This window comes from Balaenoptera musculus, chromosome 7 (genome assembly GCF_009873245.2).
Source record: "Balaenoptera musculus isolate JJ_BM4_2016_0621 chromosome 7, mBalMus1.pri.v3, whole genome shotgun sequence".
NCBI classification, from domain to species: domain Eukaryota; kingdom Metazoa; phylum Chordata; class Mammalia; order Artiodactyla; family Balaenopteridae; genus Balaenoptera; species Balaenoptera musculus.
The window spans coordinates 74654946-74676005 of NC_045791.1; the positions used below are offsets into that span (position 1 = coordinate 74654946).

The following is a 21060-nucleotide window of genomic DNA, read 5'->3' on the forward strand; positions in this document are numbered from 1 at the left end:
GAAGAGATGTGGGGGAGATAGAGGTGGAGCGATCATTTCACTTTATATATGTTGATATTGTCTTACTTTTTAAAATATAGTATGTTGAAATTTTAAAGTACCAAAATATACTTAATATAGTTTTTTAAAAATCTCTTTTGGAGTCTGGTTGCTTTACAATGTCGTGTTAGCCTCCACTGCACAACAAAACGGATCAGCCACACACATACAGATATCCCCTCCCTCTTGGACTTCCCTCCCATTTAGGTTACCACAGTGCATTAGGTAGAGTTCCCTGTGCTATACAGTATGTTCCCATCAGTTGTCTATTTTATACATGGTATCTAAAAATTTGTTCATGTTAGGAGTTTTATAAATTTTGCAGCAAGCTGGATAAATAATGCATCTTGATTGTTGGCTAGAAGAGCTATAAAATGATAGAACTGTGGTCAGGTCAGGGTAGGTACAAAGAGCAAGCTGGACATTAAGATAAATTCTTTTAAAAGGGGGTTTTATTTATATAAATTAAATTTGTCTTTGGTAAGTATCAGTATCTTTGATCAGTTGTTTAGAGTGATACCCTATCAAATGACTTCTGGCATCTTAACTTTTAATATTGCTTCTAACACTTAGGAAGAACAGAAAATGATGACACAGACATTTCAAGAACAAAACTTACTGCTGGATGCAGCCCATGCCAGTATCACAAGTGAGCTGCAGACTGTTCAGAATGAGAAAACACAACTCCAAATGCATCTGTAAGTAAACTGTGGGCAACTTTTGCATCTTTTGTTTTTGCATTTGTATTTCTTATCTTTAATGAAAATGTTTAATTCTGCATTTGCTGGGCCAGTCACAGAAATAAAGACTCTGCCCTAAAGGAACTAGTTTTGTTAGAACATTTCGGTAACTGCCCTCAGGCAGGAGATATGTTCTGTAAGAACATTTAGTCTTTCTGTTAAAGAAGAACTCTCATTCAGCTTTCATATCTCCTTGTTCTCTTCCTGCAGGGACCATTTAGTCCTTGAGCATAACCAGTGTATCCAGAAAGCACAGGATGCTGAGAAGAGGGCAGCTGTGCAAAAAGAGCTGCTAGAATCAACTATTGCAAGATTGCAAAGGGAACTGGACGCATCAATGCAAGAGAAGACCTCTCTGCTAGAGGAGAAAGAAGGACTTCAGAGAGAGGTAGGTAGAGGCAAATTTATGTTACCTCCTGGTTGTGGTGGTGATCTTGTTTTAAAATTTTATTGTAAGTGCAAAAGACCAGAAAAGAAATACAACCCAGATGCAGTTTGTCTGAGTTGCCCATGAAAGAAATCTTTGGGTGGCTAATCTGTGTCTTTCAGCATGTGAGTGCACTGTGCCAAATAGTTACCCTTATATAGCATGAGTGAATGTTAACTAACCATTCACACATCCTCATGTTAGTTAAGGAGTCAGATTTAAAACTCGATTTTCCCAGTAGGAGTGAGACAGTGTAGCGGAAACAGTGTAAGGGGAAACAGCCCTGTCTTCCTCGTTAGGAAGGAACCAGCAGAGTCTGACATGCAGACGTGTCTTTCTAATTTCAGGGCTGTTTGTGAAGTCTGCTCTGCCTCTGAGACTCCCGGAGTGGCCCCTTTTCTGAGAGGATGTGCTATCTCTGCAGTGTAGGTATTAATTGACATGCAGGGTGTATCTGCTATAGTAGAGCCTGTCAGCTGTTTTTAAATTGACCCATTTCTTTTTTTCCCTCCTCTTGGGCAGGTTAATAAAACGGAGAAAGAAATAGCAGAAGAAAAATGCAACTTGGAAAAGGAATTAGCTAAAAGCAAGGTATTCCACATTTTATTTGTGTTATGTCATTATATTTAATTCCTTCTGTATTGCTGCTTCCTGTATCAGCTTATCTTAATGAGGAGATGGGTTATTTTGTTGAATACCAAAATGTGGGGGGAGTAGAGAAGCCACGAAGCTGGATGCACTTAGAGCACTCCAGTCACTTCAGCATAAGGCTGCATCTGGGGAATGTTTGCTTGTTGAGCATCTCGTGTTTGCCAGTGAGCCATCACTGCCTCGGACCCTAGTGTTCACCGAGTAGTTTAACCAGGAATTCCCCTGAGAGTGAGCTAATGAGCCTGTGGGCTGCAAAGGGATGATTGCTGACCATGCTGGTGGTTTTTTTTGTTTGTTTTTTGGGTTTTTTTAAAAAACTAATTTAAGCTTCCTAACTTGTTAGCACTTGCCACTTTATTTGTGAGATACCCCTTTCTGGGTTCTATGAAGGTAGCATGGCCAGAGAAACAAACACAATCCTTATTCAAACAAAAAAAATCTTTAAGACATTGCTGTTTGCATTTCAAAATTTGAAGAGTAAAGATTATGTATCACTATCATCTAGAAAATATATCTGGAGCATCAAGGACTATCAGCCCATCCCCATTCAATAAACCCAGCAACAGGTGTCAGATATAGGCATCAAGCCTTGACTGTTTCTTGGCTCAACTAAATAGCATTCTTAGTACCATATATGTGAACTTTTGGTTTAAGAACTGGGGAGAGAAGAAAAGCTAAATTCTGAGCTGGAGCTCAAAAACAGTTCACTAAGCTGGCAGGTACCTTGTGTGGTTTAGTCACTCATATCTAGTGATTTCAAAACAGTCCACCCAAAAAATCTTTAAATAAAGCTGACTTCCTGTGGCAAGGACTTTGCTGGTGTCAATGTGGCCTCAAATATGTTTTTTAAAATTTGGGAAGTTGGTGGATACTATTAAATTCATTAATACTTTTTGCTTTAAAATGCTAGTGAATATTTCATGGCTAAGGCAAATGCTATTTGCGATTAAAACATGGTATTATTATTTTGCTTGTCTGATTTCATTTGTTTTAATGTAGACTAAGTGTATGTTCATGGGGCTGAAAGATACTTGCTCGTTAGAGAGGTTTGGTTAAGCCAAATGACAGTGCTTCTACAGAGTTCCGTTTTTTGGTCTAACTGGATATTTTTTACATGTGTACTCATTGTAAAGCTATGTTTTCTTAAAGTCAGGCTTATTGAGTTATAATTTAGAGTGAAATTCACCCTTTTTTTAGTGTACAGTTCTGTGAGCTTTGACAACCACAATCATGTAACCACCAGCACAACAATCAAAATATAGAACATTTCTATCACCCCGGAAAGTTCCCTTGCGCCTTTTAGTAGTCAGCCTCTTCCTCCATGCCCATCCCCTGGCAACCACTGATCTGTTTTTCTATCCCTGTGGTTACATCTTTTCCAGAATATCATACAAATGGTATCATACAATATGTAGCATTATAAGTCTGGCTTCTTTTATTTAGCATAAAGCATTTGAGATTTGAGATTCACGCATGTTACTGTATGTATCAGTGGTTTATGTTCTGTTATATCACAGTTTCTTTACCCGTTTGCCAATTGAAGAACATTTGGGTTGTTTCCAGATTTTGGCAGTTATGAAAAAAACCTGTATAAATATTCATATGTGAACATGTATTTTTATTTCTCTTGGATACATATCAGGAATTGGACTTCTAGATCCTACAGTAAATATATGTTCAACTGTTTTCCAAAGGATGTGTGCCATCTTGCATTCCTACCAGGAATATATGAGTTCCAGTTTCTCTACACTCTCACCAGCACTTGGCATTGTCAATTCTTTTAGTTTCAGCCATTCTGATTGGTGTGTAGGGGTATGTCACTGTGGTGTACTTTGCTTTTCTCCAGTGACTAGTAATATTGAGTACCTTTTCATCTGCTTATTTGCCATCAACAACTTAAAGTGTCTCTTCAGATCTTTTAACCATTTTTAATTCAGTTGTTTGTTTTCTTATAATTTATTTTTCAGAGCTTTAAAAATAGTGTCATATTAATTCTCATGTAATAGTTATTACTATTTGTATATAAACAAATTTTATATGTGCTTTACCTACTTTTCTTCTATATTATGCCTTTTCATGCTCTTTTAAAGAGCAGAAGTTTTATATTTTGATTAAGTCCAGTTTATCAATTTTTCAAATTTTATGGATGATACTTTTTGTGTGGTAGCTAATAAATTTTTGCCTAATCTAAGATTACATAGATTTTCTCCTTTGTTCCCTAGAACTTTTTTGGCTTTACGTTCAATATTAGGTCTATGATCCACTTCAAGTTAATTTTTGTATATCATGCAAGATGTAGTCCAAGGTTCATTTATTTTTAGGTGGATCATCTGATTGTTTTAGTACCTTTTATTATTGAGATATAATTAGTATACCATAAATTCACCTTCTTAAAATATACAAGTTAGTGATTTCTTAGTATATTCACAAGTTTGCACAAATACCACCACTATCTTATTCTAGAACCTTTTTAATCATCCTAAAAAGAAACCTAGTACCCATTAGGAGTCACTCCCTATTTACCCCTGCCCACCTCTGGCAACTACTATTCTACTTTCTACCTCAATGGATTTGTCTGTTCTGGACATGTCATGTAAATAGAATCAAACAGTATGTGGCCTTTTGGGTCTGGCTTCCTCGCATGATGATTTCAAAGTTTGTCCATATTGTAGTGTATATAACTACTTCATTTCTTTTATGGCTGAATAATATTGCATGAATATAACACACTTCATTTATCCATTCATCAGTTGATAGACATTTAGGCCGTTTCCATTTTTTGGCTATTAAGAATAATGCTATGAACATTTGTGCACAATTCTTTTTGTGAGCATATGTTTTCACTTCTCCAGGAACAAAACTACTGGGTCATGTGATAACTCTGTTTATCATTTTGAGAAACTGCCAAACTGTTTTACAAGTAAGGTAGTTGCACCATTTTACAGTCCCACTAGCAATGTATGAGCATTCCACTATCTACGTCCTCACCTAAACTTGTTATTGTCCTCTTTAAAAAAACTACACCCATCCTAGTAGGTGTGAAGTATCTCACTGCAGTTTTTTTTTTTTTTAACTGAGGTGAAATTCACATACTGTAAAATCAACCATTTAAAAGTGAACAATTCAGTGGCATTTAGTACAATATTCACAATATTGTGCAACCACCACCTCTGTGTAGTTCCAAAACATTTCAATACCCCGAAAGGAAACCCCATACCCATTAAGCAATCACTCCTTATTCCCTCCTTCCCCCAGCCCCTGACAACCACTACTCTGCATTCTTTCTCTATGGATTTACCTATTATGCATATTTCATATGAATATAATCATACAATATGTGATCTTTTGTATCTGGCTTCTTTCACTTAGCATAATGTTTTTGAGGGTCATCCATGTTTTTGTATCAGTATGTATCAGTACTTCATTCCTTTTTATGGTTGAGTAATATTCATTTTGTGTGTGTTTGTGTGTGTGTGTGTGTGTGTGTGTTGAGTTGGCTAAAAAGTTCGTTTGGGTTTTTTGTAAGATCTTACAGAAAACCCAAACGAATTTTTTGACCAACCCAATATATGTATGTGTGTGTGTATACATACACACACACACACACACACACACACACACGTATATATATGTACACACACACATACCACAATTTCTTTATCTGTTTGTTGATGGATATTTGCATTGTTTCTGCCTTTTGGCTGTTGTGATTAGTGCTGCTATAAACATTTGTATGTGTATTTGTAAGTACCTGTTTTTTTATATATCTTAAAGATATGTTAAGATATATAGCTATGAGTGGAATTGCAGGGTCATGTGGTAATTTTATGTTTAACTTTCTGAAGAACCACCAGACTGTTTTCCACAATGCTGAACCACTTTTTCTTCCCACCAGCAGTGCAGAAGGGCTCCAGTTTCTCCACATCCTCACCAACATGTTATTTATTTATTTAATTTTATTTTATTTATTTTATTTTTGGCTGTGTTGGGTCTTTGTTGCTGCACATGGGCTCTCTCTAGTTGCGTTGAGCGGGGGCTACTCTTCCTTGTGGTGCGCGGGCTTCTCATTGCAGTGGCCTCCCTTGTTGTGGAGCACGGACTCTAGGCTTGCGGGCTTCAGTAGTTGTGGCACGTGGGCTCTAGAGCGCAGGCTCAGTAGTTGTGGCGCACGGGCCCAGTTGCTCTGCGGCATGTGAGCTCTTCCTGGACCAGGGCTCGAACCCATGTCCCCTGCATCAGCAGGCGGATTCTTAACCACTGCACCATCAGGGAAGCCCCTATTTTTTGTTTTTTGATAATAACCATCCTAGTAAGTGTGAAAGTGGTACCTCATTTTGGTTTTGATTTGCATTTCCTTAATGGCTAATAATGTTGAGCATCTTATTATGTGTTTATTGGCCATTTGTATATCTTCTTTGGAGAGCTGTCTACTCAGATCCTTTACCAATTTTTAAAGTGGGTTACTTAATGTCTTTTAATTGTTGAGTTGTAAGAGTTCTTTATATATTTTGGATGGTAGACCCTTATAAGATATGTGACTTGCAGGTATTTTTCTCCCATTCTGTGGGTTCTTTTTAAATTTTTAGATTTTTATAAAGTCCAGTTTATCAATTTTTTCTTTGGTTGCCTGTGCTTTAAGTGTCGCATCTGAGAAACTGTTGCCTGATCCAAGGTCACAAAGATTTACACCTTTTTGTTCTGTTTTGTTTTTATATTGGAGTATAGTTGATTAACAATGTTGTGTTAGTTTCAGGTGTACAGCAAAGTGATTAAGTTATACATGTACCTATTCTTTTTCAAATTCTTTTTCCATTTAGGTTATTACAGAATATGGAGCAGAGTTTCCTGTGCTACACAGTAGGTCCTTGTTGGTTATCTATTTTAAATATAGCAGTGTGTACATGTCAGTCCCAAACTCCCAATCCCTCCGCTCCCCCACCCTTCCCCCCATAACCATAAGATCATTCTCTAAGTCTGTGAGTCTGTTTCTGTTTTGTAAATAAGTTCATTTGTATCTTTTTTTTTTTTTTTTTACATTCCACATATAAGTGATATCATGATATTTGTTTTTCTCTGTGTGACTTATTTCACTTAGTATAATAATCTCCAGGTCCATCCATGTTGCTGAAAATGGCATTATTTCATTCTATTCAATGGCTGAGTAATATTCCATTATATTTATGTACCACATCTTCTTTATCCACTCCTCTGTCGATGGACATTTAGGTTGCTTCCATGTCTTGGCTATTGTAAACAGTGCTGCAATGAACACTGGGGTGCATGTATCCTTTCAAACCATGTTTTTCTCCGGATATGTGCCCAGGAGTGGGATTGCTAGATCATATAGTAGTTCTAATTTTAGTTTTTTAAGGAACCTCCATATTGTTCTCCACAGTGGCTGCACCAATTTACATTCCCACCAGCAGTGTGGGAGGGTTCCCTTTTCTCCATACCCTCTTCAGCATTTATTGTTTGTAGACTTTTTGATAATGGCCATTCTGACTGGTGTGAGGAGATACCTCATTGTAGTTTTGATTTGCATTTCTCTAATAATTAACAGTGTTGAGCATCTTTTCATGTACCTCTTGGCCATCTGTATGTCTTCTTTGGAGAAATGTCTATTTAGGTCTTCTACCCATTTTTTGATTGGGTTGTTTTTTTGGTATTGAGCCGCATGAGCTGTTTGTATGTTTTGAAGACTAATCCCTTGTCGGTTGCATTGTTTACAAATATTTTCTCCCATTCTGTGGGTTGTCTTCATTTTGTTTATGGCTTCTTTTACTGTTCAAAAGCTTTTGAGTTTAATTTGGTCCCATTTGTTTATTTTTGTTTTTATTTTCATTACTCTAGGAGGTGGGTCAAAAAAGATCTTGCTGTGGTTTATGTCAAAGAGTGTTTTTCCTATGTTTTCCTCTAAGAGTTTTATACTGTCCAGTATTACATTTAGGACTTTAATCCATTTTGAGTTTATTTTTCTGTATGGTGTTAGGGAGTGTTCTGATTTCATTCTTTTACATGTAGCTGTGCAGTTTTCCCAGCACCACTTATTGAAGAGGCTGTCTTTCCTCCATTGTATAGTCTTGCCTCCTTTATTGTAGATTAATTGATGATAGGTGTGTGGTTTATTTCTGGGCTTTCTATCCTGTTCCATTGAATTATATTTCTGTTTTTGTGCCAGTATGATACTGTTTTGATTACTGTAGCTTTGTAGTATGGTCTGAAGTCAGGGAGCCTGATTCCTCCAGCTTCGTTTTTCTTTCTCAAGAGTGCTTTGGCTCTTCAGGGTCTTTTGTGTCTCCATACAGATTTTAAGATTTTTTGTTCTAGTTCTGTGAAAAATTCCATTGGTAATTTGGTAGGGATTTCATCGAATCTGTAGATTGTCTTGGGTAGTATAGTCATTCTGACAGTATTGATTCTTCCAATCCAAGAACATCGTATATCTTTCCATCTGTGCCATCTTTGATTTCTTTCATCTGCATCTTATAGTTTTCAGAATAATGGTCTTTTGCCTCCTTAGGTAGGTTTATTCCTAGGTGTTTTATTCTTTTGAATGCAATGGTAATTGGGATTGTTTCCTTAATTTCTCCTTCTGATCTCTCATTGTTAGTGTATAGAAATGCAACAGATTTCTGTGTATTAATTTTGTATCCTGAAATTTGACTGAATTCATTGATGAGCTCTAGTAGTTTTCTGGTAGCATCTTTAGGATTTTCTATGTATAGTGTCATGTCACCTGCAAACAGTGACAGTTTTACTTCTTCTTTTCCAGTTTGGATTCCTTTATTTCTTTTTCTTCTCTGATTGACGTGACTAGGACTTCCAAAACTGTGTTGAATAAAAGTGGTGAGAGTGGACATCCTTGTCTTGTTCCTGATCTTAGGGGAGGTGCTTTCAGCTATTCACAGTTGAGTATGACGTTAGCTGTAGGTTTGTCATATACAGCCTTTATTATGTTGAGGTAGGTTCTCTCTATGCCCACTTTCTGTAGAGTTTTTATCATAAATGGGTGTTGAATTTTGTCAAAAGCTTTTTCTGCATCTATTGAGAGGATCATATGGTTTTTATTCTTCAATTTGTTGATGTGGTGTATCACACTGATTAATTTGTAGATACTGAAAAATCCTTGCATCCCTGGGATAAATTCCACTTGATCGTAGTGTATGATCCTTTTAATGTATTGTTGGATTTGGTTTGCTAGTATTTTGTTGAGGATTTTTGCATCTGTGTTCATCAGTGATATTGGCCTGTAATTTTCCTTTTTTGTGGTATCTTTGTCTGGTTTTGGTATCAGGGTGATGGTGGCCTCATAGAATGAGTTTGGGAGCGTTCCCTCCTCTGCAATGTTTTGGAATAGTTTCAGAAGGATAAGTGTTAACTCTTCTCTAAATGTTTGATAGAAGTCGCCTGTGAAGCCTTCTGGTCCTGGACTTTTGTTTGTTGGGAGTTTTTACAGCACAGTTTTAATTTCAGTGCTTGTGATTGGTCTGTTCATATTTTCTATTTCTTTCTGGTTCAGTCTTGGGAGATTATATCTTTCTAAGAACTTGTCCATTTCTTCTAGGTTGTCCATTTTATTGGCATATAGTTGCTTGTAGCAGTCTCTTATGATCCTTTGTATTTCTATGGTGATTTTTGTAACTTCTCCTTTTTCATATCTAATTTTACTGATTTGAGCCCTTTCCCTTTTTTTCTCGATGAGTCTGGCTAAAGGTTTATCAATTTTGTTTATCTTCTCAAAGAACCAGCTTTTAGTTTCATTGATCTTTTCTGTTGTTTTCTTTGTCTCTATTTCATTTCTTCCCTCTCTGATCTTTATAATTTTTTTCCTTCTACTAACTTTGGGTTTTGTTTGTTCTTGTTTCTCTAGTTGCTTTAGGTGTAAGGTTAGGTTGTTTATATGTGATTTTTCTTGTTTCCTAAGGTAAGATTTTATTGCTAGAAACTTCCCTGTTAGAACTGCTTTTGCTGCATCCCATAGGTTTTGGATCATTGTGGTTTGGTTTTCATTTGTCTGTTAGTATTTTTTCATTTCCTCTTTGATTTCTTCAATGATCCATCAGTTGGTTAGTAACATATTGTTTAGCCTCCACATATTTGTGTTTTTTACAGTTTTTTCTTGTAATTGATTTCTAATCTCATAGCATTGTGGTTGGAAAAAATGCTTGATATGATTTCAATTTCCTTAAAGTTACCAAGAATTGCTTTGTGATCAGTCCTGGAGAATGTTCCATGTGCACTTCAGAAGAATGTGTACTCTGCTACTTTTGAACAAAATGCTCTATAAATATCAGTTAAGTCCATCTGGTCTAATGTGTCATTTAAGGCCTTTGTTTCCTTATTGATTTTCTGTCTGGATGATCTGTTCATGGATGAAAGTGGGGTGTTAAAGTCCCCCACTATTATTGTATTACTGTCAATTTCTCCTTTTATGACTGTTAGTATTTGCCTTATATATTGGAGTGCTCCTATGTTGGGTACATATATGTTTTCGATTGATATAGCTTCTTCTTAGATCGATCTCTTGATCATTATGTAGTGTCCTTCTTTGTCTCTTGTAACAGTCTTTATTTTAAAGTCCATTTTGTCTGATATGAGTATGGCTACTCCAGCTTTCTTTTGATTTCTATTTGCATGGAATACCTTTTTCCATCCTCTCACTTTCAGTCTCTATGTGTCCCTAGATCTGAGGTGGGTCTCTTATAGACAACATATATACGGATCCTGTTTTTGTATCCATTCAGCCAGTCTATGTCTTTTGGTTGGAGCATTTACTCCATTTACATTTAAGGTAATTATCAATATGCGTGTTCCTCTTGCCATTTTCGTAATTGTTTTGGATTTTGGGTTTTTTTTGTGGGATTTTTTGGCCGTACCCCTTGTTTTGTGAGATCTTAGTACCCTGACCAGGGATTGAACTTGGGACATGACAGTGAAAGTGCCGAGTCCTAACCACTGGACCACCAGGGAATTCCCTGGATTTGTTTTTGTAGGTCTTTTTTCTTTCCTTCCTCTTTTGTTCTCTTATCTTGTGATTTGATGACTAACTTTAATGTTGTGTTTCGATTCCTTTTTCTTTTTTGTGTGTATCTATTGCAGATTTTCGGTTTACGGTTCCCATGAGCTTTTGGTATAGCAGTCTATATATAAAGAAGATTGCTTTAAGTTGCTAGTCTTTTAATTTCAAATGCGATTCCAATATCCTGCATTTGTGCTCTCCTCTTCTCACAGTTACTGGTTTTGATATCATATTTGTGTGCAGATGATTTCCTACATTAACTGTATGTTTGCCTTTACTGGTGAGCTTTCCATTCATAATTTTCTTGTTTCTAGTTGTGGCCTTTTCTTTTCCACCTAGAGAAGTTCCTTTAGCATTTGTTGCAAAGCTGGTCTGGTGGTGCTGAATTCTCTTGGCTTTTGCTTGTCTATAAAGCTTTTGATTTCTCCTTCAAATCTGAATGAGAACCTTGGTGGGTAGAGTATTCCTGGTTTTAGGTTCTTTCCTTTCATCACTTTAAATATATCTTGCCACTCCCTTCTGGCCTGCAGAGTTTCTGCTGAGAAATCACTTGATAACCTTACGGGAATTCCTTTGTATGTTATTTGTTGCTTTTCCCTTGTTGCTTTTAATATTTTTTCTTTGTCTTTAATTTTTGTCAGTTTGATTACTGTGTGTCCTGGCATAGTCCTCCTTGGGTTCATCCTACCTGGGAGTCTCTTTGCTTCCTGGACTTGGGTTACTGTTTCCTTTTCCATGTTAGGGAAGTTTTCAGCTATTATCTCTTCAAATATTTTCAAAGGTCCTTTCTCTGTCTACTCTCCTTCTGGGAGGCCTATAATGCGAATGTTGGTGCATTTAATGTTGTCCCAGAAGTCTCTTAGACTGTCTTCATTTCTTTTCATTCTTTTTTCTTTATTCTTCTCCATGGCAGTGATTTCCAACATTCTGTCTTACAGCTCACTTATCCATTCTTCTGCCTCAGTTATTCTGCTATTGATTCCTTCTAGTGTATTTTTTTTTCACTGTATTTTATTTTTACAAGAGATAAATAGACTGTATTTTATTTTTACAAGAGATAAATAGACTGACACCAAGCATTGTACATGGATGACCACAACAAAAGCAACAATGATTGCAATTACCAAACATGAAACACACTCATACTATGTCATAATATTGACATTCAGTCCAGTAATCCTCCACTGTAACAGCTCCTTTACTTTGCAGTGAAAATTGATTTGTATATTCTTTGCCTCTGAGACCTTGTGGGATTTTTTTTTTTTTAATTCAGACAGAAAGTCACAAAAATTATACTCATCCTCATCAGTTCACTCAATCCCATGTAATTAATTTTTTTTTTAATCTTGATCTTTTCTTAGCACTTTTATGAGTTCATCAGTTTTTCATTACAGTTCTGAAAATGCTTATTCATTCAGTTCAGCAGTACAGTCAGTTACCAGAAACCTGTACTTGTCAGAGTCTTTTCCATGAATTTCTTGAAGATGAAACCCTTTTATAGGAACATATTTGCAAAAGCATCAGAGTACACCCAGGACTGTCTGTAAATGACAAAAGACTTAAAAATGACCACAGTTAAAGATTTGATGAAAGTTCATAATAATGCAGTTGACAAGAAAATTAGTTATTTCTGAGATATACATTTTAAAGTAATAACTAGGATTGTTACTTATAACATTATACCAGAACATATAAGATTTTTAGAAATTTCATGTAATGTCTGAAACATTTATATTAACATATTTCCATACATATTTCCATACAAACACAAGATTTTTAGAAATTTCATGTAATGTCTGAAACATTTATATTAACATATTTCCATACAAATAAACCAATGAAAGTTTAGTATTAGTTGTTTTGTTTGTTTGTTTTTTTATACTGCAGGTTCTTATTAGGCATCAATTTTATACACATCAGTGTATACATGTCAATCCCAATCACCCAATTCAGCACACCACCATCCCCACCGCACCGCAGTTTTCCCCCCTTGGTGTCCATATGTCCATTCTCTACATCTGTGTCTCAACTTCTGCCCTGCAAACCGGCTCATCTGTACCATTTTTCTAGGTTCCACATACATGCGTTAATATACGATATTTGTTTTTCTCTTTCTGACTTACTTCACTCTGTATGACAGTCTCTAGATCCATCCACGTCTCAACAAATGACTCAATTTCGTTCCTTTTTATGGCTGAGTAATATTCCATTGTATATATGTACCACAACTTCTTTATCCATTCGTCTGTTGATGGGCATTTAGGTTGCTTCCATGACCTGGCTATTGTAAATAGTGCTGCAATGAACATTGGGGTGCATGTGTCTTTTTGAATTATGGTTTTCTCTGGGTATATGCCCAGTAGTGGGATTGCTGGGTCATACGGTAATTCTATTTTTAGTTTTTTAAGGAACCTCCATATTGTTCTCCATAGTGGCTGTATCAATTTACATTCCCACCAACAGTGCAAGAGGGTTCCCTTTTCTCCACACCCTCTCCAGCATTTGTTGTTTGTAGATTTTCTGATGATGCCCATTCTAACAGGAGTGAGGTGATACCTCATTGTAGTTTTGATTTGCATTTCTCTAATAATTAGTGATGTTGAGCATCTTTTCATGTGCTTCGTGGCCATCTGTATGTCTTCTTTGGAGAAATGTCTATTTAGGTCTTCTGCCCATTTTTGGATTGGGTTGTTTGTCCTTTTAATATTGAGCTGCATGAGCTGTCTATATATTTTGGAGATTAATCCTTTGTCCGTTGATTCGTTTGCAGATATTTTCTCCCTTTCTGAGGGTTGTCTTTTCGTCTTGTTTATGGTTTCCTTTGCTGTGCAAAAGCTTTGAAGTTTCATTAGATCCCATTTGTTTATTTTTGTTTTTATTGCCATTAGTCTAGGAGGTGGATCAAAAAAGATCTTGCTGTGATTTATGTCAAAGAGTGTTCTTCCTATGTTTTCCTCTAAGAGTTTTATAGTGTCCAGTCTTACATTTAGGTCTCTAATCCATTTTGAGTTTATTTTTGTGTATGGTGTTAGGGAGTATTCTAATTTCATTCTTGTACATATAGCTGTCCAGTTTTCCCAGCACCACTTATTGAAGAGACTGTCTTTTCCCCATTGTATATCTTTGCCTCCTTTGTCATAGATTAGTTGACCATAGGTGCGTGGGGTAATCTCTGAGCTTTCTATCTTGTTCCATTGATCTATGTTTCTGTTTTTGTGTCAGTACCATATTGTCTTGATTACTGTAGCTTTGTAGTATAGTCTGAAGTCAGGGAGTTTGATTCCTCCAGCTCCATTTTTTTCCCTCAAGACTGCTTTGGCTATTCGGGGTCTTTTGTGTCTCCATACAAATTTTAAGATGATTTGTTCTAGCTCTGTAAAAAATGCCATTGGTAATTTGATAGGGATTGCATTGAATCTGTAGATTGCTTTGGGTAGTATACTCATTTTCACAATGTTGATTCTTCCAATCCAAGAACATGGTATATCTCTCCATCTGTTGGTATCATCTTTAATTTCTTTCATCAGTGTCTTATAGTTTTCTGCATACAGGTCTTTTGTCTCCCTAGGTAGGTTTATTCCTAGGTATTTTATTCTTTTTGTTGCAATGGTAAATGGGAGTGTTTCCATAATTTCTCTTTCAGATTTTTCATCATTAGTGTATAGGAATGTAAGAGATTTCTGTGCATTAATTTTGTATCCTGAAACTTTACTATATTCATTAATTAGCTCTAGCAGTTTTCTGGTGGCAGTTTTAGGATTCTCTATGTATAGTATCATGTCATCCGCAAACGGTGACAGTTTTACTTCTTCTTTTCCAATTTGTATTCCTTTTATTTCTTTTTCTTCTCTGATTGCCGTGGCTAGGACTTCCAGAACTATGTTGAATAATAGTGGTGAGAGTGGACATCCTTGTCTCGTTCCTGATCTTAGAGGAAATGCTTTCAGTTTTTCACCATTGAGAATGATGTTTGCCGTGGGTTTGTCATATATGGCCTTTATTATGTTGAGGTAGGCTCCCTCTATGCCCACTTTCTGGAAAGTTTTTATCATAAGTGGGTGTTGAATTTTGTCAAAAGCTTTTTCTGCATCTATTGAGATGATCATATAGTTTTTATTCTTCAATTTGTTAATATGGTGTATCACATTGATTGATTTGCGTATATTGAAGAATCCTTGCATCCCTGGGATAAATCCCACTTGATCATGGTGTATGATCCTTTTAATGTGTTGTTGGATTCTGTTTGCTAGTATTTTGTTGAGGATTTTTGCATCTATATTCATCAGTGATATTGGTCTGTAATTTTCTTTTTTGTAGTGTCTTTGTCTGGTTTTGGTATCAGGGTGATGGTGGCCTCATAGAATGAGTTTGGGAGTGTTCCTTCCTCTGCAATTTTTTGGAAGAGTTTGAGAAGGATAGGTGTTAGCTCCTTTCTAAATGTTTGATAGAATTCACCTGTGAAGCCATCTGGTGCTGGACTTTTGTTTGTTGGAAGATTTTTAATCACAGTTTCAATTTCATTACTTGTGATTGGTCTGTTCATATTTTCTGTTTCTTCCTGGTTCAGTCTTGGAAGGTTATACCTTTCTAAAAATTTGTCCATTTCTTCCAGGTTGTCCATTTTATTGGCATAAAGTTGCTTGTAGTAGTCTCTTAGGATGCTTTGTATTTCTGCGGTGTCTGTTGTAACTTCTCCTTTTTCATTTCTGATTTTATTGATTTGAGTCCTCTCCCTCTTTTTCTTGATGAGTCTGGCTAATGGCTTATCAATTTTGTTTATCTTCTCAGAGAACCAACTTTTAGTTTTATTGATCTTTGCTATTGTTTTCTTTGTTTCTATTTCATTTATTTCTGCTCTGATCTTTATGATTTCTTTCCTTCTGCTAACTTTGGGTTTTGTTTGTTCTTCTTTCTCTAGTTTCTTTAGGTGTAAGGTTAGATTGTTTACTTGAGATTTTTCTTGTTTCTTGAGGTAGGCTTGTATAGCTATAAACTTCCCTCTTAGAACTGCTTTTGCTGCATCCCATAGGTTTTGGGTCGTCGTATTTTCATTGTCATTTGTTTCTAGGTATTTTTTGATTTCCTCTTTGATTTCTTCAGTGATCTCTTGGTTATTTAGTAACGTATTGTTTAGACTCCATGTGTTTGTCTTTTTTACGTTTTTTTCCCTGTAATTCATTTCTAATCTCATAGCGTTGTGGTCAGAAAAGATGCTTGATATGATTTCACTTTTCTTAAATTTACTGAGGCTTGATTTGTGACCCAAGATGTGATCTATCCTGGAGAATGTTCCGTGCGCACTTGAGAAGAACGTGTAATCTGCTGTTTTTGGATGGAATGTCCTATATATATCAATTAAATCTATCTGGTCTATTGTGTCATTTAAAGCTTGTGTTTCCTTATTTATTTTCATTTAGGATGATCTGTCCATTGGTGTAAGTGAGGTGTTAAAGTCCCCCACTATTATTGTGTTACTGTCGATTTCCTCTTTTATAGCTGTTAGCAGTTGCCTTATGTATTGAGGTGCTCCTATGTTGGGTGCATATATATTTATAATTGTTATATCTTCTTCTTGGATTGATCCCTTGATCATTATGTAGTGTCCTTCCTTGTCTCTTGTAACATTCTTTATTTTAAAGTCTATTTTATCTGACATGAGTATAGCTACTCCAGCTTTCTTTTGATTTCCATTTGCATGGAATATCATTTTCCATCCCCTCACTTTCAGTCTGTATGTGTCCCTAGGTCTAAAGTGGGTCTCTTGTAGACAGCATATATATGGGTCTTGTTTTTGTATCCATTCAGCCAGTCTATGTCTTTTGGTTGGGGCATTTAATCCATTCACGTTTAAGGTAATTATCAATATGTATGTTCCTATGACCATTTTCTTAATTGTTTTGGGTTTGTTTTTGTAGGTCCTTTTCTTCTCTTGTGTTTCCCACTTAAAGAAGTTCCTTTAGCATTTGTTGTAGAGCTGGTTTGGTGGTGCTGAATTCTCTTAGCTTTTGCTTGTCTGTAAAGCTTTTGATTTCTCCATCAAATCTAAATGAGATCCTTGCCAGGTAGAGTAATCTTGGTTGTAGGTTCTTCCCTTTCATCACTTTAAGTATATCATGCCACGCCCTTCTGGCTTGTAGAGTTTCTGCTGAGAAATCAGCTGTTAACCTTATGGGAGTTCCCTTGTATGTTATTTGTCGTTTTTCCCTTGCTGCTTTCAATAATTTTTCTTTGTCTTTAATTTTTGCCACTTTGATTACTATGTGTCTTGGCGTGTTTCTCCTTGGGTTTATCCTGTATGGGACTCTCTGTGCTTCCTGGACTTGGGTGGCTATTTCCTTTCCCATGTTAGGGAAGTTTTCGACTATAATCTCTTGAAATATTTTCTCTGGTCCTTTCTCTCTCTCTTCTCCTTCTGGGACCCGTATAATGCAAATGTTGTTGCGTTTAATGTTGTCCCAGAGGTCTCTTAGGCTGTCTTCATTTCTTTTCATTCTTTTTTCTTTAGTCTGTTCCACAGCAGTGAATTCCACCATTCTGTCTTCCAGGTCACTTATCCGTTCTTCTGCCTCAGTTATTCTGCTATTGTTTCCTTCTAGTGTAGTTTTCATTTCAGTTATTGTATTGGTCATCTCTGTTTGTTTGTTCTTTAATTCTGCTAGGTCTTTGTTAATCATTTCTTGCATCTTCTCAATCTTTGCCTCCATTCTTATTCCGAGGTCCTGGATCATCTTCACTATCATTATTCTGAATTCTTTTTCTGGAAGGTTGCCTATCTCCGCTTCATTTAGTTGTTTTTCTGGGGTTTTTTCTTGTTCCTTCATCTGGTACATAGCCCTCTGCCTTTTCATATTGTCTATCTTTCTGTATCTGTGGTTTTTGTTCCACAGGCTGCAGGATTGTAGTTTTTTCTTGCTTCTGCTGTCTGCCCTCTGGTGGTTGAGGCTATCTAAGAGGCTTGATGGGAGGCTCTGGTGGTGGGTAGAGCTGACTGTTGCTGTGGTGGTCAGAGCTCAGTAAAACTTTAATCCACTTGACTGTTGATGGGTGGGGCTGGGTTCCCTCCCTGTTGGTTGTTTGGCCTGAGGCAACCCAACACTGGAGCCCACCTGGGCTTTTGGTGGGGTTAATGGCAGACTCTGGGAGGGCTCACGCCAAGGAGCACTTCCCAGAACCTCCGCTGCCAGTGTCCTTGTCCCCACGGTGAAATAGAGCCACCCCCCGCCTCTGCAGGAGACCCCCTAACACCAGCAGGTAGGTCTGGTTCAGTCTCCCCCAGGGTCACTGCTCCTTCCCCTGGGTCCCGACGCGCACACTACTTTGTGTGTGCCCTCCAAGAGTGGGGTCTCTGTTTCCCCCAGTCCTGTCAAAGTCCTGCAATCAATTCCCACTAGGCTTCAAAGTCTGATTCTCTATGAATTCCTCCTCCCGTTGCCAGACCCCCAGGTTGGGAAGCCTGACGTGGGGCTCAGAACCTTCACTCCAGTGGGTGGACTTCTGTGGTATAAGTGTTCGCCAGTCTGTGAGTCACCCACCCAGCAGTTATAGGATTTGATTTTACTCTAATTGCGCCCCTCCTACCGTCTCACTGTGGCTTCTCCTCTCTCCTTGGACGTGGGGTATCCTCCTTGGTGAAGTCCAGGGTCTTCCTGTCAATGATTGTCCAGCAGCCAGTTGTGATTCTGGTGCTCTCGCAAGAGGGAGTGAGAGCACGTCCTTCTACTCCGCCATCTTGGTTAATCCTCCTTGACCTTGTCTTTTCCAAGCATTTGTTCTTGATTTCAGGAAAAAACAACCAAACTTCTATAGTTAGTTTTCTTCTGCTTGAAATTTTCAAGACGGTCATTTCACTGTGGATTTAAAAAGCTCAGCAATTTCTCTGTTTTCTCCTTCCCTGGAGTACTGATCATCAGCCTGTTGGACTAACTAGCCTTAATAGCAGCCTTCTAGTGTATTTTTCATTTCAGTTATTGTATTGTACATCTCTGTTTGTTTGGTCTTTAGTTCTTCTATGTCTTTTTTAAACATTTCTTGTATCTTCTCAGTCTGTGCCTCCATTCTTTTCCTGAGATCTTGGAACATCTTCAGTATCATTACTCTGAATTCTTTTTCCGGTAGATGGCCTATCTCCACTTCACTTAGTTGTTCTTCTGGTGTTTTATCTTGTTCTTTCATCTGGGACATAGTCCTTTGCCGTCTCATTTTGTCTAACTTTCTGTGATTGCGGTTTCCATTCCGCAAGCTGCAGGATTGTAGTTCTTCTTGCTTCTGCTGTCTTCCCTCTGGTGGATGAGGCTGTCTAAGAGACTTGTGCAGGCTTCCTGGTTCCTGCCCACTGGTGGGTAGAGCTGGGTCTTGTCCCTCTGGGCAGGGCTATGCTCAAGAAGACTTTAAGCAGCCTGTCTGCCGATGGGTGGGACTGTATTCCTGCCCTGTTGGTTGTTTGGCCTGAGGCGTCCCAGCACTGGAGCCTACAGGCTGTTGGGTGGGGCTAGGTCATTGGGAGGAAATGGCAGCCTCCAGGAGTGCTCATGTTAATGATTATTCCCCAGGACTACTGCTGCCAGTGTCTTTGTACCTGCAGTGAGCCACAGCTCCTCCCCTGCCTCTCCAGGAGACCCTCCAATACTAGCAGGTAGGTCTGGCCCAGTCTCTTATGAGGTCACTGCTTTTTTTCCCTGGGTCCTGGTGCACATGAGACCTTGTGTGTGCCCTCTAAGAGTGGAGTTTCTGTTTCCCCAGTCCTGTGGAATTCCTGCGATCAAACCCCGCTGGCCTTCAAAACCAGATTCTCTGGGGGCTCCTCCTCCTCTTACCAGGCCCCCACACTGGGAAGGCTGACATGGGGCTCTGGACTTTCAGTCCTGTGGGAGAACTTTTCAGGTATAATTACTTTCTAGTTTGTGGGTTGCCCACCCAGTGGGTATGGGATTTGATTTTATTGCAGTTGTGCCCCTCCTACCATCTCGTTGTGGCTTCCTCTTTGTCTTTGGATGTAGGGTATCTCTTTAGGTAGGTTCTAGTGTTTTATTGTCTATGGTTGTTCAGCAGTTAGTTGTGATTTTGATGTTTTTGTATGAAGGAGTGAGCTCATGTCCTTCTACTCCCCCATCTTGCAACTGTCATCCTGCACCCATTTTTTATTCTAAAAATTTTATAGTTTTACAGATTACATTTTGGTCTTTGATCCATTTTGTGTTAAATTTTATATATGGTATGAGGTAGAGGTTTAACTTCATTATTTTTCCTGTGGATATCCAGTTATCCTAGGACAATTTTTTGGAAGACTGTTCTTTCTATTGAATAATCTTGGCTCCCTTGTCAAAATCTAGTTAACCATAGATGCATGGGCTTATTTCTGGACTCTGAATTCCATTGCATTGATATATATGACTGTACGTACACCAGTACCACATGGTCTTGATTACTGTAGCTTTGTAATAAGTTTTAAAATTGAGACTTGTGAGTCCTCCAACTTTATTTTTTTTGAGATTTTTCTGGCTATTCTGGATCCTTGCATTTCTATTTGAATTTCAGGATCAGATTTTCCATTTCTGTAAAAAAAAGAGGAGCTGGAGTTTTGATAGGGTTTGTATTGATCCTGTAGATCAATTTGGAGAGTATTGTGATCTTAACAATAGAGTATATATTTTCTCTATATAAGATTGTGCCATCTGCAAATGGAGATAGTTTTATTTTTTCCTTTCCAATTTGTTACCTTTTGTTTCTTTTTCTTGTGTGATTGCTTTGGCTAGAACCTCCAGCCATGAGAGGTTGAATAGAAGCGATGAGAGCAGACATCCTTGTTTTGTTCCTGAGTTTAGAGGGATAGCTTTCAGTTTGTCACCATTAAGCATGATGTTAGCTGTGTGCTTTTCCTAAATGCCCATGATGAGGATGAGGAAATTCCCTTCTATTCCTAGTTTGTTGAGAATTTTTATCATGAAAATATGTTGAACTTGGTCAGTTGCTTTTTCTATATCTATTGGAATAATCTTGTGGATTTTGGCCTTTATTCTATTACTAAGGTGTATTACATTGATTGATTTCAAATGTTGAACCAAGTTTTCCTTTGGGGGATAAATTTCACTTGATCATGGTGTATAATCCTTTTCATATGTTGTTTGATTTGGCTTGCTATTATTTTGTTGAGGATTTAAACATCTATATTAATAAGGGTTATCCCA

General features: G+C 37.5%; 1 protein-coding gene across 1 annotated transcript in view; it reads left to right on the forward strand.

Annotated features, from left to right (window-relative positions):
- The window catches only part of CCDC150 (coiled-coil domain containing 150), a 107030-nt gene that overhangs the window by 25489 nt on the left and 60481 nt on the right, over positions 1–21060 (forward strand). The window contains exons 11-13 of the mRNA XM_036858122.1: positions 613–737; positions 990–1167; positions 1729–1797. Coding sequence (XP_036714017.1) covers positions 613–737; positions 990–1167; positions 1729–1797 — 372 coding nt within the window. The remainder of the gene's footprint in view (positions 1–612; positions 738–989; positions 1168–1728; positions 1798–21060) is intronic.